Source organism: Portunus trituberculatus, chromosome 18, assembly GCF_017591435.1.
Source record: "Portunus trituberculatus isolate SZX2019 chromosome 18, ASM1759143v1, whole genome shotgun sequence".
NCBI lineage: Eukaryota > Metazoa > Arthropoda > Malacostraca > Decapoda > Portunidae > Portunus > Portunus trituberculatus.
In genome coordinates this window covers 9316810-9342146 of record NC_059272.1, presented here as the reverse complement: position 1 = coordinate 9342146, position 25337 = coordinate 9316810, and the positions used below count along the sequence as shown (strand labels likewise).

Sequence of the window (25337 nt, the reverse complement as noted above, 5' to 3'; positions counted from 1 at the left end):
GTTGATAAAAGTTCAGAGCGTCGGAAAATAGAAATACGGAAGTGCCGATATAAAAACAAAGTTTCCTGCTAACAGACAGCCAAGACCAAGACCGAGTAGGAGTGAACGCTGAGGTCACAAGAAGAAGAAGAGGAGGAAGTATCAGCTGTTCTTTGGTGGTGGTTATTGCCAGCCTGTGATTTTCATCTTTTTTCGTTGTGCAGTTATGGAATCCCAGTTCATTGATGAGGGGTTCGTCCGGACAGACCAAATAACTGATTTATGGTCATTCCTACAAACAGTAAGTAGTGACAGATATGATTAGGTATGTGTTGTTCAGAGAGACATTCTGGTATTTGGTGGGAGGAGGAAAGTGCGTATTTAGTAAGGCAGTATTTCTCACATGTTATGTGGCAGGAAGTGGAGTGGTAAAACTATAAATGGCCTTCTTCCTCCCTTTCGCCATCACCCTCTTCCCAAATACCAAAGACTGGTTTTGTTTTTTTATTGTGTTTAAGGGGGTAAAAATCTCAAATGGACCAAAATTTGCTATTCCAAAACTTTCTAAAAAGTCATATTTGGCTAAATTAGAAAAAAACAAATGAAATTTAGAATAAATTAACTAAACCTTTAATCTAACCTAACTTAGTTGGGGGCTTCTCCCTCCCCCGACCTCCACCTCCGATCAGTTACAAATCCTTAATAGACTGATAAAGACTACTGGAATAGTACTTCTATATGTTAACATCTACCAGAGGGGTAAGAGGTGGAGGAGTGCAGTGTTGGGAGTGGGTGGTGGTTGAAGAGTCAGTATAACTCCACGTCTGTCATCTTATTTTACTATTTTTGGACAGTTTTCAGTTTCACCCAACCAATGATTTTCTGATGTGGCGTATGTGTTTCTGGTAAAATGTGTAGTGTATTGATTGATGGTCTACATCATTTCTGTCGTACATGCGTACTTTTCAATAATTTTTCAACGTATGCCTACATCTCTTCCCCAACAATCTGTGGGGACCTGTGAGAAATTGGAATTTTTGGGTGAAAATCATTAAATTAAGAAACGTGCATTTCAAAACAGGTTGAAAATATAAAAAAATCACAAAAAATCTATGAAAATACATATATTACACCTTTGGTGGTGGCTGAGGCAAGCATTGCTGTTATTGTTGAGCAGCATCACCAGATTTGCTACATTTTGTATATGGGTTAAAATTAGGTTAGGTTAGGCTTTCCTTAGGGTTTGGTTAGTAACCAAAAGGGGGCAATCTAGAAGGGAAGACCGGGGAGCACAGCAGATTTTTATATGATTTTGTTTTTTATTTTATATCTGTTATTGCATATTACTCGATTTAATGCTCCCCCACCCAAAAATCGAGATTTCCCACAGGTCCCCCAAAGATTGTTGGGGAAGAGAGGTATGCATAGGTTCAAAAGTCATAATTTGAAAACTATGCATTTGTGACAAGTGATGAAGAGCATCAGTCAGATCACCATATATCTCACCAGAAACATAAACCACATCAGAAATTCATTGGTTGCGTGAAACTGAAAATTGACCCTATTTTCTTCCAGACCTTCACAAAACTTATTGTATACATATAATATGATAGTTTAAAGTGGCAGAAAAATGCCACCAACTCTTTACCTTGGGGACCTGTGTGGCTTTTGGTTGGGGTGAGATGAAAAGGAGTGATTTCGGGGGGATAAATTATCAAAATCACCTAAAACGCAGCAAATATGTGACCAGAATCAATTAGAACGCCCCCATATGCACGAGGAAAACATATTCTACAATAATGATAACAAAAACAATCTGGAAAATTTCATGTAATGTCAGTAAAATCCCTAATTTGATGCCATGTTGGGAAAAATCCCTACTTTGTCTTACATAATTTAACTTAACCTACAAATATGCCAATGCAAAATAACTACCTGCTATATTGAACATTGTGGAGCTTAGCAGCTGGAATTGGTTGTTAGTGACCAGTAAGACATTATTTTTCTGATTTTCGACTAAGAGATGAACAGTCTTGGTAAGTGTAATCACAACTGCCACAGCTCACCATTTTTGACAATATGGTAATTCTCTTCTTTGTCTTTTTCAACTTACTCAGGTAATTGATAAATGACCTAAGATTAAGCCAAACTCCTTTCCTACCATAAAGCAATCAAGCTATAAGGGCATTGAAACCCATTCTTTATACCTTTTGATCTCTTGCTTGAGATACTGAATCAATAAACTGAAGCCACACTCAGGCTGGTAGAGTTTATTGTCCCTGTACAATGTTAACCAATTCTTAGTGCAAGGACCCCACATAGATCTGACAACAAACAAAAGAACATCCATATATAGACATTAGAGAGGGTATCTGCTGTAATGTGGAACTCCTTTTGAAGGTGTTTTATACTAAGAACATAGAAAATGAGGGAAGCTGCAAGAACACATAGCAACACATAGCAACACATAGCACACATAGCAACACATAGCAGTCCCTGTTGAACAAAGCTATCTAATTCCAGTTATCTTATCCATCCATAAATTTGTCTAATCTTTTGACTCAGCACTAACAATATGATTACTTAGTCTGTTTTATTCATCAACCACACTGTTATAGAACCACTTCCCATTTCTTTCCTAAATCTGAATATCTCAAGCTTAAACCCATTGTTTTTATTCTTTTTATATGTAAGAAGGGAAAGCTGGCCAAGGGTTAAAAAAAAAAAAAAAAAAAAAACATTTGTTGCCAGGTCCAAAAGAGTTAGCCAAAAGAAAGGGATAAATGTCTTGAAAGTTCCCTCTTAAATTAAGTCAAGTCATAAGAGTGAGAAATAGAGAAGCAGGCAGGGAATTTTAGAGTTCACCAGGGAAAGGTATGAATGACTGGTTAACTCTTGCATTAGAGAGTTGGACAAAATAGGGGTGAGAGGGAGAAGAAAGCCTTGTGTAGCAAGGCTGCAGGAAGAGGGGAGGCATCCAGTTAGCAAGATCAGAAGAGCAGTTAGCATGAAAATTGCAGTAGAAGATAGCAAGAGATGTAATATTCCGGTGATGAGAAAGAGGCTGAAGTGAAGACAGTCAGTCAGAGGAGGGGAGATGAGACGAAAAGCTTTTCATTCCACCCTATCTAATAAAATTGTGTGAGTGGAATGAGTGGAACACCCCCAAACATAAGAAAAGTACTCAATACATGGGCAGATAAAGCCCATGTATAGAGTTAGCAGTTGGGGAGGCAAGAATAACTTGCAGAGACACCTTAGAATGCCTAACTTCATAGAAGCTGTTTTAGCAAAAGATGAGATGTAAAGTTTCCAATTTAGATTATGAGTAAAGGTCAGACAGAGGATGTTCAGTGTAGAAGAGAGGGACAGTTGAGTGTCATTGAAGAAGAGGGGATGATTGTCTGGAAGGTTGTGTCGAGTTGATGGTGGAGGAATTAAGTTTCTGAGGTACTGAACACCACTAAGGTTTCCCTAACCTAACAGAGTGGGATACCTAGACCACTTTTAAGGATAATAACCTAAACTATCTGGCAGGGCCTTGTCTCTCCTGGAGTCCCTTTAACTCCTTAAGGACAAGGATTTTTTGTCACAGACATCCCTTCCAGCCTAACTAGTTTTATCATTTGTCTTTTTCTGTCAAAATTTTCTCAATTCTTCCTTGACCAATTTATGAAAACGTAATTGCATCACACTTATCAATCCTGCCTCTTCAGTCTCCTTAGGTGATGTGGTGTGTCTGGTGAAAAGATGAATTGAAATAACTTTTAGCCTGCATTTGCATAGTTGTGTGCCATTCAGTGGCCTGGCTGAGGCCTCAACGCAGGTCCACAAGCCTCCTCTATCTACTTCCTTCACTGGTATCTCTCACTCGGTCATATGAATGTCTAAATTTATCATTCTGCAGACACACTAAAGGAAATGATATTGCTATCAGTCACTTAAAACATGCAGGAAAAGATTATAATTGTCATGGCTGGGAGGATGTACATGAACTAAACACAGTCTTTCAGTACAGGGGATCCTCGTGATTCAACCATTCACAGTTCAAATTATCACCAATTCGACATTCATATCTCGAGCGCCACCCACTCAGTCAAATTCGCTGTAAATTCGTGTAAGGGCCTGTGATACGTGGAACAAGGAACATCCGCTCCAGATAGCTGGAACTTTCCCGGGATTAGCAGAGCAAATTTGGGATGGCTTCATATCCATTCTGGTTCTTCGTATGCTATCCCAACGAAAAAATAAACATAATTATATAATAAAACCCTATCATTCAAACTAAAAAGAACGTGCCTGAATTCTTCATAAACTGAATATTAAGTATTTCGTCAGTCTAGAAAGATGAAATACAGTATATTTATATCATGTCGATAATTTGGGTTCATGGTAACCATTCCCCGCCTCCAAAAGTTGCCAACGTGCAGCTCTCGGTTCTTCCCTAGTTTCCTTTTCTTCCTTTTCTTCAATAACTGGAAGTGCAAGTGCAATGGCAGCATGAAGCACAGGTTGAGGTGTAAGCGGCATGGTTTTTTTTCTGGTTTGTTTTGATTGGGCTTGGTCTTGGTTGCTGGACCGTTTGCCTAGCATAGCAAGAATGGTGCCAGCTTGTGTGTGATAATGTTCCTGGTTTTACATCAAGAACCATGGCCCGAGTTCCGTGTATCATAGGCCAGTGTGATATCAATGCTACCTTGTGCAATATAAATGAAGCCTTCAATAGTACTGATTTAGTCTAAGTTAGTGTTTTTTAGAGGTCATAGTGATGTTTTGGGTGGGTCTAGGCTGGAGGTTGATCCCTATCCCCGCCTAATTCTTGAATATCTTATGAGAAAGATTGCTTCACGATTCGAATTAATGATGATTCAACCGATGAAAAACCACCCTAACCCCGTCAAAATGCAAGGATCCCATGTATTTTATTTTCTCCGATGAAACCATTTTCAAAACTTGATAGAGTAACTTTTAACTTTATTATATTTGCCCATATGTGGATTGGAAGTCACTAGCCACTTATCCTTGTTAAAGAGTTGAAAGGAGGATAAATGATAATTTTCCTCTTTAGTAATTATTATGGTTTGTAGTAATTACTATGGTTTGTAAGACACAGAGGTTCAGAGGGAGACATTGTTGTGAGAGAAAGATGGTCACAAGCCAAAAAAATCTTGCAGAAATTTTTTTGTTTAGCATTCGAAATACAGATCAACTATGGATGCCACCTGCCTTCTATGTTGCATCAACCATAAGTGTTACCTGCCCTTTATGGGCAAATGTAACTGTATATCTTAACAGAACGTGGAAGGTCCTGGGTGTGGTTGGCTAACCTCCTCTTTCTCATCCTCAGTGGATGCTGGCCCTACTGATTATATTCAATACTCAAATGATTTTGGCATAGAACTGCAATATTGGGAAATGTACACTTAAATAATCTTTGTATTTGAATATGCATCCATTGCACTTGCCTGCCATTGTGACACTTGAATATCCTTGCCAATACCTAGCTGACTCCTGTTGTCACCACATATACTCATGGTGATTGGCCCCATAAGAAGCTGTTATTAAGACAAATGGATTAAGAAATGCCAATCATAATTATTGGCATTCTAGAAATATCCTCAGCTTATTATTATCAGGACTGATTATTACTGGTTGAAATATGATGTATCATTTTTAATGGCTCATAAGACACATGGGCTCATAAGACGCACTCAGGTTTGGCAAACATTGAAATAAATAAAAGGTAAATTATGCTAATTTAAGCTCTGAATATGAATTGAAGTATTTCACCTGACATTTGAAGACTGGCATGTATTTAGATCATTATTAGATCCCAGCATTTTGCATTCTGAAAACTTTAATGTTTGCTTGTAGCCTATATACCAGTATTGTTGTGAGATGTAAACATGTACCTGGCATATGGCATCAGCACTGACTGTGAGAGACTTCAGGCCTAATAATCTTTTTTTTTTTTTTTTTTATTTTTATACATGTATGTAAGGTAAGAATGTTAAATGATAGGTGCAATTTTAATTGTGTGAAAGTGTGTCTTACCTCAAGGAGTAACACTGTAAAGATTTCAGTGAGTCTTGCCCATGTCAAGATCAATATCACCGATTGTATGTTTTGTTTTGCTTCATGCGAAGTATGGCAAATTCTTCTGTGTGAATTACCAGTAAGTATGACCTATCATATATTGTTACCTTTAAAGAAAGAGTTGTTTTGCGGTGTAGTACCAATCATCACTTTTTTTGCATATGTGAATATGTCTAGAGTTTGATTTAATAGCCTCTTTTGCCATAGACTGACCACCGACCACTGCCTCAATACTGAACCTTGGTCTCATAGGACGTAGGCTGATTTCAAGAGACTTTTTTTTTGTAGAAAAGGTGTATCTAATGAGCCATCAAATACGGTAACTTCTTATTGTGATTTAAACTGTGAAACAATCTGTAGTGAAATTTAAGAACTACTGCGATTGAACTCAACATAATCAAACCAAAGCCTCAGATGAAAATACTTATATTATTTGCTCATGATTGACAGTTAATAATGATGCTACTAATATGCTCTTTCCTTAGTTCCTACTGTATGAAATGCTTTAATTATTATTATTATTTTATTATTATTATTATTATTATTATTATTATTATTATTATTATTATTATTATTATTACTATTATTATTATTATTATTAATATTGTTATTATTATTATTATGAGAATCCATGAAAGGGCATTAGGGGAAAATCAAAGAAATAATTAAGACCCAAGCAGGGTTCCCCCAATGAGCCAAATTGGATATGAAAAATAAAAAGGATTAAAAAGAGAGAGAGAGAGAGAGAGAGAGAGAGAGAGAGAGAGAGAAGAAATAAGACAAATACTTGACAAGATAACAGGAAGCTATTAACTTTTGAATTTATCAGTAGCAACTTCAGAAACAACCTCGTCTGGAAGTACATTCCACACTTCAGTCAGATTAGAGATAAAAGTATAGGAAATCTGGTTGATTTAGTGAAAAACAGGCTGATAGGCATGCACATTGAATCGCAAACTATAACGTGTACGGCGAACAGGCAGAAATTGACCCTGCAGTGTGCTATGAAGAGGATATTCATTATTGTTACCAATTTTGAAAAAAATAGTTAGAGGACCAACCATTTGACAATGAATAAGTTGCATATTGAGATTAGGCAATAAAACCTTTATCAAGTTAAAAGAATGGTCCAAAAGCTTTAGATGAGATGGAGCAGCTGACTTCCAGACTGAACTGCAATACTCAAAGAAAGGTAAAATGAAGGAGAAACAGGAATTTAAAAAAATTTTATCATCATTAAAAATGGCTTGACATTTTCTCAATAATCCAGCCTTCTGGGAAATCAGAGATGAGGTTATCTTAATATGATTCTCAAAAGTCAATTTGGAATCTAAAATTAACCCAAAAAGTTTTCAGTACTTACAAGAATTGCTTACTTGATTATTAATTATGGTATCAGGATGTGGAGGATTAAATGTCCTTGAACGACTAAAAATTATACTATTGATCTTGGCAGGATTTAAGTAATTATCCCAAAGCTGACACCAAGAGACGACCAAATCCACATCTACGTTCAACTGAACAGCAATTATAGATCTACTCTGAGGATCAGGGATATGGCAGAATAAGGAAGTGTCATCAGCATAAGACATCAGATAGGAAGAAATCTCATGCTACATACTACTAGTATAAAAGATGAAAAGAAGAGGCCCAAGAAGTAAAGAACACTGCCCTGGGGAACTCCAGACTTGACACAATTAAAACTACTAAAATAACCATCAATTGCAACACATTGATGCCTGTCTGATAAAAATTCAGATATGATATATAATTAACCTTTAATAACTACAGACATAAGTTTAAAAAGTAGAGCTTTATGATAGACTACATGAAAAGCAGAAGAGAAATCCAAAGAAATTACTCTAGTTTCTGATCCTGAATCCAAAAGAAACTTGAACATTATTTAGCAAAGTCAGAAGTGCATCATATGTACCATGATTTCTTTTAATTATCATAAATATTTAATCTTTCATGTACCATCTTCTTTTACAGAGAATAGTTCTCTTGTAATCAGTGTAATGTCTTGAAACATTATGAGAACACAAAAGTCTAAAGGTAGGATAAATTGGTTGCAAGAGGCTTTTGGACTCTTGCATCTTTACTCATTTTCTTATGTTTTCATGACATCTCACTGATCAAGACAAGATGACCACCAAGGTTTAGATGTATTTTAGTTGTTCTTGACTGTCTTGTTATTACATTTTTATGAGTACAGTATGAACAATGTAGCAGAAGACAGTGATGGGCAGGAGCAGTGCAGGTATCTATTTGAAGTACCATTATGCAATGCATAAGACATTAATGAAAGATGCTGAGAACAAGACACTGAAGTGGGCCATTGGGCACACATAGAAGATGCAATAGCTTCAGTGACTGTACATGCTGGCAGAGTTGTGAAGAAACAATACAGCAGCTAACACCATCCATTGTAGTAAGATTGATAACTAATTTTGAAATAATGGTTTGAAAAACTGATTTGCAAATTTTAGCAGACAAATGTACCTCAAAATTAGAGTGCATTTGGTGTGCCTTTCCACTTCCAAAAGTTAACTTTGTTTCTTTGTTAATCTTTTTTTCCTTCAAAGCATCCATATGCAGAATAATATAATCTTCAGGTTATTTTGGTATTTCAAATTATGTGCAGATGAAAATTTGGTTGTTTCATGTCTTGATTTTTGTAGATGGATTCTCTTAATATAAGCAAATATTTTATTTGCTCTCACTGTTCTTCCATTTGGTTTACTAGATTAAGTTTCTTTCTGAAATCATCATAAACAACCTATATTCATATTCTCAGATTGATTGGAGTGAAGGATGGCTGGTTGCACTTGTGGTGTTCCACATTCTCCTCACCACTGTTACCGTGATGACACGTAACCACCACACCACTCAGGCTGTTCTCTTCTTCTTGCTGTTGCTCACAGTGCGTTCTTCTGAAACTATCAACCAGTATGCTGCAAAGAACTGGCAGTCATTCAGTCGGCAGCAATATTTTGACTCCCAGGGACTGTTCATAAGTGTAGTTTTCTCCATGCCTGTCCTTTTCAACTGCATGATGATGGTGGTAAGTTTTTATCTACATTATTGATGTAAGACAACTAAGCTAGTGAATTCAGTATTCACAATAACTTTATAGATAGGATGATGATTCTGATATTGTATGATAGTCCTTCATTACAAATATTTTAAGCTTAATACTTTTGAAAACTATGTATTTATGCTAATTGTATCACTTTGGTTAGGCAGGTGACCTACGTATTTTCCTAAATTGTGACCATCAGTTTAGTGTGTGTGTGTGTATGTGTGTGTGTGTGTGTGTGTGTGTGTGTGTGTGTGTGTGTGTGTGTGTGTGTGTGTGTGTGTGTGTTTACCCAGTTGTATGTTACAGGGTTCGACCAGGGCTCATAGTGACCTGTCTCCATATCTACATTTATCTAACTTCTTAAATTTGCGCACACTTTCTGCTGTTACAATCTCTTCACTTATTCATTCCAGATGTCTACTGTCCTATGTGGAAAACTAAACTTCTTGATATTCCTATGACTGACTTTTCATGATTTTCTTGGAATGTCCTCTTGTTTGTCTGTCTCCCTGCTCTATCAGTGTTACCAGGTCTTGTCTATCTATCTTCTCCATACGGTTTACTAACTTATACATCGTTATTAAGTCTATCCTTCAAAGTTGGTAGCTCCATCTCCTTCAGTCTTTCTTCATAGGGAAGATCTTTTTATTTCAGGGACCATCTTTGTAGCAACCCTTTGTATCCTTTCTAGTTTCTTGATATCTTTCTGCCTATATGGCAACCATACTACTGCTGCATATTCTAGTCTAGGTCTTATCATAGTGGTTGATATCTTTTTTATCATACATATGTGTTTGTGTGTGTGTGTGCGTATTTACCTAGTTGTAGTTTTACAGGGCCTGGGCTTTATGCTTGTGTGGCCCCGTCTCCATATCTACACTTGTCCAATCTTTCCTTAAAATTGTGTACACTCGTTGCAGACACTACTTCTTCCTTCAAACTGTTCCACGTCCCAACACATCTTTGCGGGAAACTATACTTTTTAATATCTCTTAGACAACTCCCCTTCCTCAGTTTCTTACTATACGATCTTGTGCTTTGACTGGCATATTCTTCTCTCAGGATCAGATAATCATTTTCCACTTGGTCCATTCCGTTGTTCAATTTACAGTAAAACCTCGCTTGACGAACGTCTCTAGGGACGAACAATTCAGGAGACGGCCAAAAAATTTGTCAATATAGCGACCCAGGGGACGAATGTGGTTAAACGGCTCGCCGGCAGGCGAGCTGTCTGTGTGATAGCCAATCCGGCTATCATACAACAACAAAACAAAACATGAGCACAAAAGAAAATAGAAACAGGAACATACGAAAAATATTACATAACATAATCTCCGTGCCATCACGATTTTCTCCTGTTTTTCCTGGGCATGGTGATGTTACCGGCGCGCTCTACTGTAGCTTCCTCGGCGTTATCCTCGCTGCTCTGGTGGCTCTCAGCGTTGCTGTCATCATCATCCTGGCCATGTCCAGGTACTGCAGATTGTGGCACATCCATCGCAGCTGTTTCCTCGCTCGCCTGGCAAGGAACACCGCCCTACTACCTGCTCCTCTCACACTGAGCATCCATCACCTCCGAGGATCAAAGGAACTTCCTGGCCACGTACCTTTAACTTCCCTTCTTGGAAGTCCAAACTTGCTCCCACACGCGTGAGGAAGTCAATCCCCAGCAGGCAAGGGTCTTCCAAAGGCAGAGACGAAGACTGGCAATCTTTCCATGTTTCCCATGCCGATGTTCACTATAACGGGGCCCCACATAGCGGCACTGACTTGTGACGCTACACAGCTGTTGTGTAGCTCTGGCACGCTGCGCACATCCAAAGTCCTCTCATGACTGTCTTCTCAGATCTTGTCTGTCTTCCCTTCCTCCCCATTCTCCTCTCCTCCATTCCATCATGCCATCAACGTCCAGTCTCTCAAGTAAATAACCTTTTCTTTTTTATTCATTTTATTATCATTTTGATAGCATTTAGTTAAGTAAAACAATTTAGTCTTTCTATAATTATTTCGTTCATGTCATGCATACATTAAAGGTCTATTTTGAATGGGTTTTATAGACAAAAGTATGATTTTTTTTTGGTCTGGAACGAATTAATGGTATTTCAATACATTCTTATGGGAAAAATTTATTCAGGGGACGAACAAATCGGGTGACAAACAGGATTTAGGAACGAATTATGGTTGTGAGCTGAGGTTTTAATGTATAAACTTGTATGAGATCCCCTCTCTCCCTTCTCTGTTCCAATGTTGGAAGATCCATAGCCTTTAGTCTCTCCTCGTATGTCATCCCTTCAAGTTCTGGGACCGAATATTCTTGTAACCATTTTTTGTAGTCTCTCCAGCTTCCTTATGTGTTTCTTTTTGTGAGGGGTCCACACTACTCCTGCATATTCCAATCTGGGTCTTATTATAGTACTTATCAGTTTCTTCACAATTTCTTTGTCCATGTAATGAAATGCTATTCCAATATTCCTTAGCAAATTATATGTCTCTCTGAAAATTCTATCAATATGGCTTGCTGGTTGATTATTTTCTTCCATCGTCACTCCCAAATCCTTTTCCTTTTTTACTTTCTCCAGTTCTACTCCATCTCCCATCTTATAGATTCCCACTGGTCGTCTTTCACTCTTTCCCATTTCCATGACATGGCTTTTGTCCACATTGAATTCCATCTCCCACTTTTTACTCCATTCCCAGATCTTATTTAGGTCTTCTTGCAGTATTTCACAATCCTCTTTTTGCTTTATAACTCTGCACAGTTTCGCATCGTCCACAAACAGATTTATGTAGCTGTTCACTCCTTCTGGCATGTCGTTTATATAAATGAGAAAAGTATTGGCGCCAATACTGACCCCTGCGGCACTCCGCTTTCTACTGCTCTCCACTTGGACTTCATATCTTTGACTACCGTCCTTATTTCTCTCCCCCTCAAATAATTTTCCATCCATCTCAATGTGCTTCCTTTTAAACCACCCTTCTCCTCTAATTTCCACAGTAACCTTGCATGTGGCACTTTATCAAACGCCTTTTTTAAATCCAAGTAAATACAATCAACCCATCCCTCTCTCTCTTGTACCCTGTCAACTATTCTAGAGTAGAAACTCAGTAAATTTGTTACACACGACCGACCTTTTCTAAAGCCAAATTGGCTATTTGATAATAATTTGTTGTCTTCAAGGAACTCGATCCATTGTTTCTTTATTACTCTTTCACACATCTTACATATTACACTAGTTAATGATACCGGTCTGTAATTTAGAGGTTCTTCCTTCCTTCCGCTCTTATATATGGGAACCACCTCAGCTCTTTTCCATTCTACTGGTACTGTTCCATTTTCTATTGAGCATTTTATGATGTTGTATATAGGTCTTGCTAGTTCTTCCCTACATTCTTTCAGTATTCTGCCTGAGACTTCATCCGGTCCCATTGCCTTTTCTTCATCCAGTTCCTTCATTAACTCTTTTATTTCAAGCTTGGTTACTTTAATCTCTTCCATATAGATGGTCTCTCTATTACCCTGTGGTCTTTCAAATTTGGATTCCTTAGTAAAGACCTCCTGGAACTTATTATTTAACAGTTCTGCCATACTTTTGGGTCTTCCACCATCCCATTTTCTCCTTTTAACCTTTCTATTGTTTCTTTTTGTCTTATTTTTCCATTTATGAATCTGTAAAACAATTTTGGTTGCTCCTTGCATTTTTCGACTATGTCCTTTTCATAGATCCTCTCCTCTTCCTTCCTCACTTTAACATATTCATTTCTTGCTATCTTGAAGTTTACCTTATTTACTGCATTTCTATTTCTCCTCCACCTTTTCCATGCTCCATCTCTTTTCTCCTTTGCCCTGGCACACTTTGCGTTAAACCAATCTTTCTTTCCTTCTTCCTTAGGTCTATATTTTGGGACATATTCCCTGACTCCTGTTTTGTATATTTCCAAAAATAAGTTATATTTCTCTTGCACCCCTCAGAGTTTTCCATCTCCTCCCAGTTAGCGTATTTGAAATAGTTCTTGAGATTCTCAATATCAGCCTTTCTGTAATTTAATCGGTCTCCTTTGTATGATTCATCTCTATCTTCTTTTCCCTCTTCTATATCCATTTCTAATATTACATGATCACTCTTTCCCAATGGGCACTTATATCTTATATCATCATTCATTTGTATAGCCCTTGTAAAAACCAGGTCTAATCTTGCTGGCTCATCGTTTCCTCTGAATCTTGTGTTTTCCTTTACTTTTTGATCCATCATATTATCTATCATTAGGTTTAGGAATCTTTCTCCCCAAGCTTCTTCCCCCATACCACTTTCATAATTTTCCCAGTCCACTTCTTTACAGTTGAAGTCTCCTACTAATAACACTTTTCTCCTTTCTTTAATGACTCTCGTTAGACTCCTTATAGTGTCATCTATCATATCTTTATATTCTCGGTTGGTCCATGCATTCGTTTTTGGTGGCACATATGTTACAATGATTGTTAAGTCTTTTTTATTAATATGCATCTTAATATACAGTACTTCTGCTTTTCCTTCCCCATATTCCACATGGTTTACCACCATCTCTTTCCTTGTCATTATCATGACTCCTCCTCCTCCTTTACCCCTCTGTCTTTCCTCCATACATTATATCTATTATCTATGCCTATTTTGATTGTCTCATTTAGTTTTGTTTCAGCCAGGCATACAATATCCGGTTTTTCTTTCCTTATGTAATCTTTTAGTTCTAATTTACTTGATAGAACCCCATCTATGTTCGTATACATCATTTTTAGTTTCTTGCCCTTATCACTTTTAGTTACACTTGGTCCACTGTTGCCTCTTCCTTCTCTCTTATATACCATTTTCTTATCCTGTCTCCTAGAATTCTCCAAAAAAATGCCTTTTTCCTCCTCTGACCTTTCATTATTTTTTCCTTACTGCTGCCGCCAATTCGTTGTATCTCTTCCTTTCTTCCTCATTCTTATTTTTTCTTATATATATATATATATATATATATATATATATATATATATATATATATATATATATATATATATATATATATATCCTTCTGTTTCTCTGAGTTTTGTTGTTCTATATAATATCTCTTCTGTTGCTGCTTGTGATTTTAGTAGTATCTTAATTGGTCTTGTTGTTCCATCTTGATAAGGTCCCATTCTGTGAATTTCCTCCACTTCCTCCTCTAGGTTCTGCCTATCTTCGTCATTTAGATTTTTTAGTAGGTCTTTAACTGACTTCATTTCCTCCTTTTCCCTTCTTGGTCTATATTTTACATTTTTTCTTTTAGTCCAAAGATAATTACACTTTTTTTTTCTACAATTTCCTTTACTAGGTTTTCCTTTTCCTTAAGGACTCCAATAATTTTGTTTGCCATGTTCTTGTCTCTTTCTTTTAGTTGTTCTTGAATCACCTCCTGTAAGTTATCTTTGTCTTTCTTATCTTGTACTCTCCATGCCTGTACTTCTTTTTTAATCACGTCATGTACTCCTTCCTCTTCTTTGCTAACTAGATCTTTCAGGTCCCCTTTTTCTTTCTCTACTTTACCAAGTCCTTCATCCATCTGTTTCTTATATTTGGCTAGTTCTTTTCTCAGTTCTGCATTCTATACTCTTAACTTACCTTCACTTTCTTCCACTTTTTTATCCGGTCTTTCAAGTTCAGAAACTTTTTCTCCTGTTCATCGTTCTCTTTACTTCTCATACTTTCTCTTATCCAGTTGTCTAATTTTTTCTCCAAAGTTAGAACTTGCCTATGGAGGGCAGTACTTGCCTCATCAAATCCTCCGAATCTAGCCTCTTCCTCATCGTCATCATCATCCTTTTCTTGTACTCCTTCCCTATTCTCATACCTGCTTATGGGTGTAAGTTCTTTCCTACTCATGGTGCCTTTCAATGTAGTTTCTGGAGACTATTGCCACACAAGTCATGCATTTGCCCAGGCCTCTGTAAACACACAACCTTTGGTATTGAGATCAGCTGATCGCGGGGAACGTTGGTCCGCCCGTCCGACCTTGATCTTGTCTCGACCATGTGTAATTCACTGTTTGATCTGCTGCAGTCTCTGACGAGACAGCCAGACGTTACCCTACGGAACGAGCTCAGAGCTCATTATTTCTGATCTTCGGATAGGTCTGAGACCAGGCACACACCACACACCAGGACAACAAGGTCACAACTCCTCGATTTACATCCCGTACCTATTCACTGCTAGGTGAACAGGGGCTACACGTGAAAGGAGACACACCCAAATATCTCCACCCGGCCAGGGAATCGAACCCCAGTCCTCTGGCTTGTGAAGCCAGCGCTCTAACCACTGAGCTACCGGGCCGTGTGTGTGTGTGTGTGTGTGTGTGTGTGTGTGTGTGTGTGTGTGTGTGTGTGTGTGTGTGTATGTGTGTAAGTAAAATCATTGCTGTGCTCCATGCATAAGAACCCTTTTTTCAAAATCATTATATAGGCCAATTCACAGCATTGATATTGCTTGACTTTTTTTATGTACTTTGTTTTTAGATGAACTGGTTGTGGTTGAGCAGCAGCATGATGGTGACATGGAAGAAAGCTGAACTGGAGGCCAGAGCAGCAAGACAAGGCAGCTCATACAGAGAAAAATCTAGTCATTCAGTAAAATCATCTGCAGAAGCTAAGAAGAACAAGTGACTGCTTCTCAGGGCAATTCATGATGCCTTATGCTGCTACAGAGGTCAAGGTTTGTTATTCATTATAATCTCAGAAGTTGGCCTCAGTTCCTAACTTAAATGACATTGCTTTTAGTAGTGTACTTGGAAATTTATGTTTTGAATTATGAAACTGATATATTACTTAAGTTTAATTTGCACCATATATTTCAGTGGTTTTCATACTTGGAGATATATATATATATTTTAAGTTATGAAACTGCTATATTATTCAAAAGTGTTATTTGCACTGTATGTTTGATATGTTTTATCAAAGCAATGTAAGTATAATTCAATGCAAAGGAAAAGATCATCAAGATGGAAGGATGTTTGAAGTGAGTAATGGATATTCTTTACTTTAGTCACATTTAAAAAAAAAAAAAGAATTATCTCTATGTTACTTAAGTTTGAAGAAAGATTGTAAAGGGATTTTTTATGATTCATATGAATGAATTAAATCAAGAGACATTGGACAAGCATAAAAAATGTTCTTGCTTAATGCTAATTCAGAGGAGATACTCTCCTGTTTGAGAAAGCAACATTGAAATGCTGTTCATAGATGTGTGTCTAATATTTGGAATGATTGAAATTCTTTAAATCTCTGGATTATAAAATGCCATTGATATCTAGTCATTTGTTGTTGTATTGAAATTCACCTTTAAGAATAATGTACCAGGATGTCATTATATGAGAGTCGTATGCTGTGAAAACATCACTTAAAAAGGATTCACATATATGGAAACCATCTTTACATTATCCACATATTACCTCCTATATAGTTTATATTTTATTATTTAATCCTCATAAATGTAAATTTTTATCTCTTTTTCAATAATGAATTGCACTAAAGCAGTACGAAAATGATAATGTTATATTTATATTTCATATAGTGTGTATTCTTCTCAGATCTCATGAGACATTACTTGGTTTGGGGTTTGGTTTAAAGAAGAGTTTAGTGTAAGATGCCATCTCAAAGATTTATGAAAGCAGTGAACTTAGCTGAAACAATAGTAGTATAGTGGTATCTGAAATATTTTTAGAAAAGAAGAGATGTACATAACTAATCAAGCAATGTTGCTTGTACAGAAAAGGCAATTCTTTGTGATTGATTTATTTCATAATGCAGTATTAAAGAATCCTGCATGGAGTGATATGATAATCTCTTAAAGAATCTTGCATGGAGTGATATGATAATCTCCATAGGACTAGTGATGTGGATAGGTATAATGAAATCCTGGTGTATCTCCTAGGAATTATGTGGAAATTATTTATTTTTCTCATTACATTAGTGTTTTAAATAAGATTTATTGAGATTGAGTATTGCTAAGTATTTACTGGAAGCCATTAAAATATTCTCACCTGATAGCTTATAGCAAATATATATTCAGTGTATTGAGATGGAAATTGGAAATGCATAGATGTTTCCACAGATGTTAGTACCTAATGTTTTATCTGACCGACTCTTTTAATGAATGAAAACGGCATCATGATCAGAATAAACTGATAAAGAAAATTGGTTGACTGACATATACTCAAAATATTGCCATGAGATTCAGTAATATTTATACATTTTTAATATGAATTAACATGTTTTGTTGTAGTTTTGAAGATTAAATAAAAGCTGAAATGATTTTGGAAAATAGTAAAATATAGGAATAGGACATTGCTCCTTAGCTAAGAGAGCATCCAAAACTCACTCTATTCCCTTCCCCCTCTTGTTGTTTTAGCCTCTGTCTCCATGAAATACCATGCCACTATACATACTTAGCAAACATAAAAACATTAATCCTTCTTCACAACTTATATGTTGCCACAATCATATTAAGTATATTTGGAGAGGGATGAAAGACTTAATTGGAGTGGACTTGCCTTGTTTATTGCACATCCATTAGTGATGGCAGCCAAGCTAGAATGGCAGACACTGCTTTCTTTTGCTATGCACATCATCCAAATGTGGAAGTTCAAGCTCTGTATTCTGCAACATTGAACTTCAAAAAACATGATTTATTACATTCCATTCTTTGGTATAATGATAGAATTGTCACTATACTTACATACAGTTAACTAATTTCTTCATTATCATCATGAACTACAGTGAATCCACTACAGGATGATAGTTCTTCCAACTTGATCCACTTGACTTTGGGGGCCATGCTAGGGATTTGCATTGCAGGTCATGGATGGGGTTGAGCATTACCATGCTGTAGTAGTTTAAAACACCATGGCAGAAGAAACACATTTACCTAATTGGATTCCTCCCCATGGACATCTCCATAGTCATTATTATCAATTCTTGCCTGGTAATTTTGTATCTCAGAATGCACAAACATAGGGTATGAAACTGTACAATAGAAAATATTGAAGCTGCTCTGAATATTAGCATAAGTAGTGGGTCTTCCGGTAAGGGATTCTGTACCTTCATCTTATGTGTCAGTAATTCATAGTGAGTTTCTTTAATGAAGGCAAAGAATATTTTGATAAACATCTCACACTGTTACTTCATGAAATGCCCACAAACAAGCATTTTTTTTTTTTAATACCATGAAGGCTTTTCATGGGAATTTATGGGCTAAAGAGGGTACTTTTGGGGGTACCTCCTATCTCAAAGCCCACCCGCTAGGAAGCCGTTGCCTCGAGTGAGGAAGCCTAACCTACACTCTGACCGTGGACAGGATTCGAACACGTGCGCTTGGAGACCCCGCGGACCCCAAAGCACACATGGTTCCACTGTACCACTTTACAACCAGTGCATTGAGATGCACCCATGAGATGTCAATTTAAGGAATAACATTGAATACTACCTCTCAACTACAGTGTTTTAAAGGAAGATTGGAAAGAATGCATAAATTAATCAGTAAATGAGAGCATTGGTAATATGTTCTTGTGTTCTCAGATAGCAAGATTACTGTTTCATTGTCATTGATGCCAAGTATTCATACTATGATTGTGATCTGTTTTGTTTAGCTAATTTAGTAATCAAAAAAAGTTAATGAGTCATCAAGTTTGTATCATAATTTTAGTTCATTATCTAAGGAGATACTTAGTAAAAGATTAACATTCATGAATTATTGTGTAATACTTTCTTGATATTTTTTGATCTGGAATAAATTGTTATTTTATCATTGAGTTAGCATAGTGTATAAAGTAATTTGGTGGCTGAATGAATTCTTTGGAAGTTATTAAATTTTAATTCAGTAATTTTTTTATTTATTTGTTTATTTATTTATTATTTTTTTTATTCATTGTATATTTTAGGATAATTTCATGGTATGTTTCATGAGAATTATAGTTAAATCTTGCTGTATAAACTAATATGATGCTCATTTTTGTTACTTGTAGAATGGGTCATGTTTAGAAGTTTCAACTAAAAAATAAGGATGAAAATACCATATTGCTTGAGTAAACTACAATGGGGGAGGAGCAAAAAAGGATAGAGGATATTTGAGAAAAGACACATGTATATATGTGTATTGATAATAGAATATGAATAAAAGTTTGAAAATGTTGGGCAATTGAGTTTAAGGACAAACAGATATATTGAGAAGCAATAGATGGAAATATATCTTATTGGAGAAAACTATGTAATTTGAATTTTTTTTTTTTTTACAATAGAATCCTGTTTAACAGAATATTGAATATGTAATGACATAATATATTTAACACCATGTCAGACATGCATTCACATGAGATGGTTCCAGATTTAGCTCTGATATTCTAATGAAAGGCCCCTTTTTTTCTATATATTTGTTTATAATCTGTACAATTCATGTCATTGGGAAAAATTATCCTTCATATATATATATATATATATATATATATATATATATATATATATATATATATATATATATATATATATATATATATAAGTATGTGTGGCAATGCTTCATTATAAGAGAATCTTGACATGACTGCACATTTCAGCCAAATTGGAAAATTGCCTCAGGGTCTAAAAAAATAATCCTCTGATATTTTTAAGACTTTAGTTTGTGATGATTTTTCTTGTATAATAGTATCATAAGTTACTATTGATAGAAGAATGAACATAGGTTTTGTTCATTGGCATACTTTTTGTAAAAAATGCCCCTTATCTAGTGGTAAATCCAGTAATTATATTTGTTCAACCAAATTTAGTTAGTATGCTGAAATAATATAAGTGAATTAAATCTAAAATATTAAATCTTGTGCATTGCTGTTTGCATACTTCATCACTAGTGAAACTTCCTAATGCACTACTTTTCATTTCCCATTTGGTTATTTCACAGAAACACTGGAAAAATTTGTCAGAATGCAGAATTGATTTGGCCATTGATACATATCCGATAAGATTCTAACTTATAGCATGACATTAAGCACAAGCTCAAACGCATACTAATGAAGCCAAGGTCATCGTAGGTCTAAGTGAACTTTGGTCAACTTTGGCTGTTCTTTTGCTACACAGATTTCTCTCTCCATTCAGATGAGTTTTTGGTTTTTTAGTTTCTCCTTTGTTATAAATGACTGATATGTTTTCTATTAAGATCAAACTACTATGTAGAGAATATGAGGTGATCATATATCCAGAGTCATGTTTATCTTTTTCTATATATATGCTATCTTATTTTGATATACAGTATGTAACTTATATATAGTTTAAACTATTACACCATAATGTGTTATTAATGGAATCTTTACCGCTTTACCATTGTCATGGCCTGCCTGAGCATATGAGGTGATCATATATCCAGAGTCATGTTTATCTTTTTCTATATATATGCTATCTTATTTTGATATACAGTATGTAACTTATATATAGTTTAAACTATTACACCATAATGTGTTATTAATGGAATCTTTACCGCTTTACCATTGTCATGGCCTGCCTGAGCATATTCTCCAAGAAGAGATGTATGACAGCAGACCAAACCTTTAGTTGGACACTTATGGGAAGCATGAGTTCCAACTTTTTAGTATCAGGCCAGGGCCAAGCCAATCTTAACTGTACCATCACTACATTGTCTGGTAGCTATTTACCTAGTCAGTCTAGTATAATTTATGTTTTGAAAATTGTGAAGCAATTAGTGCTTTTCCATTTCATTCATTAAATAAGTAAATGGGACTCTTTTGTATTATATTTGTAATCATATGGTGATTATTTAAAATACACATTATTTACTAAAGTAGTAAAATAGAAGCCGATATCCTGACTCTAACAGGGCCTTCACTTCCCACCCCTTTGTAGTATTTCAAAACCTATAAAAATTTGTAAGCATGAGATTTAGGCCGCTGTCACACCAAGGTGGCAAGTAGCATGTGGCAAGTGGCAAGCCACATGGCGTGTCACGTGAAAACGAACATCTGGAAACATGAAACCTTTCACACCAAAGTGGCATGGCACGTCCCACGTACCACTTGCGACGTGCCACGCCACTCGGGAATAGGACTTGCCCGTTATTTTTTAATGTGTGACTTGCCACCTCGGACTGTGATGCCAAATTTTAATGGAACTTTCACTTCAAAACTTATTATTAGACGATGTACTATTACTTTTTTTTATTTTAATAACAAAATATACAATAATAAGATTACTTTTGGATGTATGGCACATGTTGATTAGTTTTCAAGAGACTAGACAAATTTGAGTGAGCACATGTGACAACACTGCCTGTGAGAGGGTCACGTAGCCTTGTAGGAAACAGTTGTCTTTTTGTTGTCAGTTGTCTTTCGTGCGTGCTCTCGTGCACAACTAAGAATATGCCTCTTCCAGACAATTAACTATTTAACATAGAATACCAGATAGCAAAAATTTCTTTCCACATTCGGTACAAAAACTGGAACTTTTCTTCATCGAGCTCTAGTTGCTTTGCAACTACATAAACACTTTGAGCTTCTACATTATCTTTAAGATAAAGATACGCATAGTTGCGTGGAAGGAGGCCCACGGGGAACATGGGATTCCCTATTAGCGTGCAGAATGAACTGTCACGGGGGCTTCTCTAAGCTCCTGCATGGGCGCGGCCCATATCACACCGGCCGGGCTCCATCCACCCGTCTCACCCAAGCCCCAGAAGTCCTTTTAAAGCACTGGGCAATTCGTACCCCCTCCTCCATCCCATGGACTATGAGCAACTTAAGAGCCCCACGGGGGAGCCCCAGGCTCACCCAAGTATTGTAGGAGGGGACCGAAAGCACCCCTCTCCAACTCATCGTAAACGATGAGAAGATCGGGGAGCTCCCAGTGAGATCTTCAACGAATGCCCGCATTCTTAGCGTGTTATAATATGCCACTTTGCGCATGTGTGCATCAAACAGATTGCCCGCCGCTGCGTCAGCCACGACCTGGTCATCTATCACATGCGATTGATTCCCCTTCCAACAGACTATGTCTGGGTACTGCACGCCAGCGTCAGTTGGGATGGCAGGCTCACGGAGGGTGTGATACCCAGCCCACTGGAGGGTGGTAATGTATCGCGCCAAGATACCGTTATGTCTCGCAAGACACTGACCTGCCACAGCCAGACACTGCTGGAGAATGTGTCCCAGGCTTTCGTGCCTGTTGCCATAGCAAAGGTCGCATCCTACAGCGGTCATTTGGCGGCCTCGTGTGCTGCGGACCTTCGTCAGCAGGACACGTAGGCCCTTCCACGCATGAGCTGGGATCCATCACCTACCCACGAGGAGGAGATGGGGGTACACGAGGCAACTTCCAATCCCTTTCCATCGTGGGATTTGACCAAACGGTTTTGCCTTGGAATCCTCTCCTCCTTCCTCCGAGAGGTCAGGGAAGACTCGGGGTTGGAGGGGCACTGCTCCCTAGCTATGCTTCGGACCGACTCGTCCCCAGACTTCGCCAGCCTTGATAGCAGGTTCGCCCTCAGCTGGGCATCTTTGCAGGTAGCCCAGCCCTTTGACCAAACGGGCCAACAGGATAGAGGGACCCTCCGCCCAGTGAGTGGTCCCAACCTGTACCCCCAGATAGCGGTAAAACTTACCAGGGGCCAAGGCCCGAATCGGCTGGCCAGCAATGCGGAGCTGAATGTTGGACTGGACCCATTTCTTCTCCTTTCCGTCCGCGGCTATCCCAAGGGATGCGCATTTGCTGGGACCTACCTCCAGGCCTAGCTCCAGTGCCTTAGCCATCACGGCATTGACACTGGCCTTCAGCCCAACTGGGCTAGTCGCCAGCAATACCACATCGATGGCGAAGGCAAAGTATCGGAACATGGTCCTGCCAAGCTCGACGCCGATCTCCTTGGGGACTGCAGACAGGGCCCAATCCAAGGTCAAGTTAAATAGCATGGGGGATAGGGGGTCCCCCTGCATGACACCTCTGCTTATTTGCACTTTTGTGCCGTCTAGATCGGTTGTGGCCTGCTCCAAATTTTTACCCATGAAGGCAGAGAAGTTCTCCCCTAGCCCTCATCTAAGGCAGGCCGTCCTGATGGCGGGATGTCCCAGAGTCAAAGGCCTTCTTGAAGTCCAAGAAAGCCATGTACAGAGGTTTAGGACCCGTCTTCGCCCTCCGGATGGCCTCACGGATCAACAGGATGTTGGCCGCGCAGCCTTCCTCCGCCTTGAAACCTCTTTGATTCCGAGGTAGGGGAGCGTGGGTTGCCACTGTCTTTGCCAACACCCGATGGAGGATTCTCGTCAGAATCGGAGTGATGGTGAGTGGCCTATAGTCAGATGGACTGGAAGGTTTGTCAACCTTCGGAATGAGCACGGACCGACCCGTGGTCCAGCTGGTTGGGGATTGACCCAGGCACAAGACCGCGTTTAAAAGCCACCGCAGCTTAATCAGACCAAGAGCCTCGACGGTGGCCTTCGACCGACCGTCGATACCTCTGGCTGTTTAGGCTTTGGTGGCCCAGAGCGCCATCTTCACATCCTCCTCAGAGATCGGCTTCCAGATTTCTCCTTCCACCGACTCCCGGCATGGGGGGATGTCCCCCGGTACTTGGGGTGGACTAGGTCTAGTGAAGAGGGATGGCCAAAAGTCGTTATTACCAACAGGCTTTGGCCCCTCATCCACTAGCCAGCTTTGACCGTCGAGCACCCTCGTGGTTGCACGGCCTCTGTCCCTCTTCCAGGCTTCCTGAAATCGGGCATACTCCATCTGTCTCCTCCCCCTAGTATCCCTCGGAACCCTTAGGCTCTTCTCGGGTCTTGGGCGAACCGAGGGGGGGACAGAGACCAGTCATCCAGTTGTCTCTGAACATCTGTGGTGTCTCGTGGAACCTCCAACCCAAGAATGGTACTGAGGGTCTCCATCTCACGTTGTAGTACAAGACGAAGATCCTCCTCGGGTGGAGGTAGTTCCACAACCGATGTTGCTCTCTCCCTTCGACTCAGCGATTGGGACGCCAGAGGAGAGAGTGGTTGCTGAGGTTGAGAGGTCGGTCCAGAATCCGCCTCTGGAGCTGGAATCGGCGCAGGATCAGCAGCGGTGACAGCCTCTGCTACGAGCAGAGACTTGTACCCCGCCTGTCTCCTTTTGCTTTTTATTGCCTTGAGTGTTCAATGAGGCAAGACCAGCTCTTGAATTTGCTCGTTCATACCTCGCTCGTCCAAGTGGAGCCTTTCAAAGGTCACCATCAGACGGACCTCTTCCGGGTCCCACCAGGCCTTGGTGCAAGCTCGCAACCGAGCAGCCTCAGCACCGTGGAAACTTTCTGGGTGTGCGGCACGCTCATGAACTCTCCGCCCCCCGAAGGAGGCATACTGAACATGGCAGACGGGGCAGGTGGGCGAACCTTGTGCCTGGTTGGGTGCAGCAGCTTCCCCCATCGTAATTAGATAGGGAAAATCAATAAGGCCTTTTGACAACTACTGCGCTACCTCTGTGTGCCCACACAGAGGGAGAGAGTGTACTTGGTTCTCTGGCCGACTGGAAACAGCCTGGGGTGGCGGGGAGACCCAGGTCAGAGACTTTCCAGCGGGACCGCGAGGAGGTGACACTCTCTTAGCCACTAGGATAACCTTGACTCCGTGGCACTGAATGATAGTGAATTACTAATGTAATACCGCGGTATTTCATTAGTAATTCACTATCACTCACTGCCACGGAGTTGAGGTTATCCTAGTGGCATGAGCGTGTATGAATACTAAGATATGATATCCATTATAGGAGGCAATAGAGGAGTGGAAACAAACATCATGGGGAAAGACAACATGGAGGCTAAAAGGGTCACAAGAAGAAGAAGCGGCCGAGTCACCACAAGTCTCCCGCTTCGTCTGGCTCATCTCATCTCTGCTTTATTTTTTGGTATTCCATGTAGGATTTCACTTTATGCATTACAAAACAATCCTTTCTTGGGGGCAAGGTTTGTAAAAAGGTAATAGAAATGTTGTTTTGTGAACATAAATGCGAGAATGTGAGAGAATTTGTACGTAGCTCCTCTAACTTCCAATGACTCATATGACATCATAAAAGTAGTGGTACATCGGTGGCCCAATATGCTGCCAAACATATATATAATTCTTTTTTTTTACCCATGTGGTATGTTGGGGACCAGTCCAGAATGCATCC

The 25337-nt window shown here is 38.7% G+C and overlaps 1 protein-coding gene across 2 annotated transcripts; it reads left to right on the top strand.

Annotated features, from left to right (window-relative positions):
* Positions 1-63: 63 nt before the first annotated feature.
* LOC123505406 (transmembrane protein 18-like) lies at positions 64-25136 on the top strand. Of its 2 annotated transcripts, XM_045256640.1 has the most exons (4): positions 64-280; positions 8873-9139; positions 15666-15861; positions 24936-25136. In XM_045256640.1, exons 1-3 carry the CDS (start codon positions 206-208, stop codon positions 15810-15812), a joined length of 489 nt encoding a protein of 162 aa, XP_045112575.1. In that variant the 5' UTR covers positions 64-205; the 3' UTR covers positions 15813-15861; positions 24936-25136. The 2 variants fall into 2 exon arrangements, with proteins under 2 accessions (XP_045112575.1, XP_045112574.1); XM_045256639.1 differs by lacking the exon at positions 24936-25136 and having other exon boundaries at positions 81-280; positions 15666-16196.
* The last annotated feature ends 201 nt before the right edge of the window (positions 25137-25337 follow it).

Bases quoted from the DNA above. Each gene is read 5' to 3' on its own strand.
- LOC123505406 (XM_045256640.1), top strand. From the start codon at position 206: ATGGAATCCCAGTTCATTGATGAGGGGTTCGTCCGGACAGACCAAATA. The intron at 281-8,872 runs GTAAGTAGTGAC...TCATATTCTCAG, and splicing joins TATGGTCATTCCTACAAACA to ATTGATTGGAGTGAAGGATG. The intron at 9,140-15,665 runs GTAAGTTTTTAT...CTTTGTTTTTAG, and splicing joins TCAACTGCATGATGATGGTG to ATGAACTGGTTGTGGTTGAG.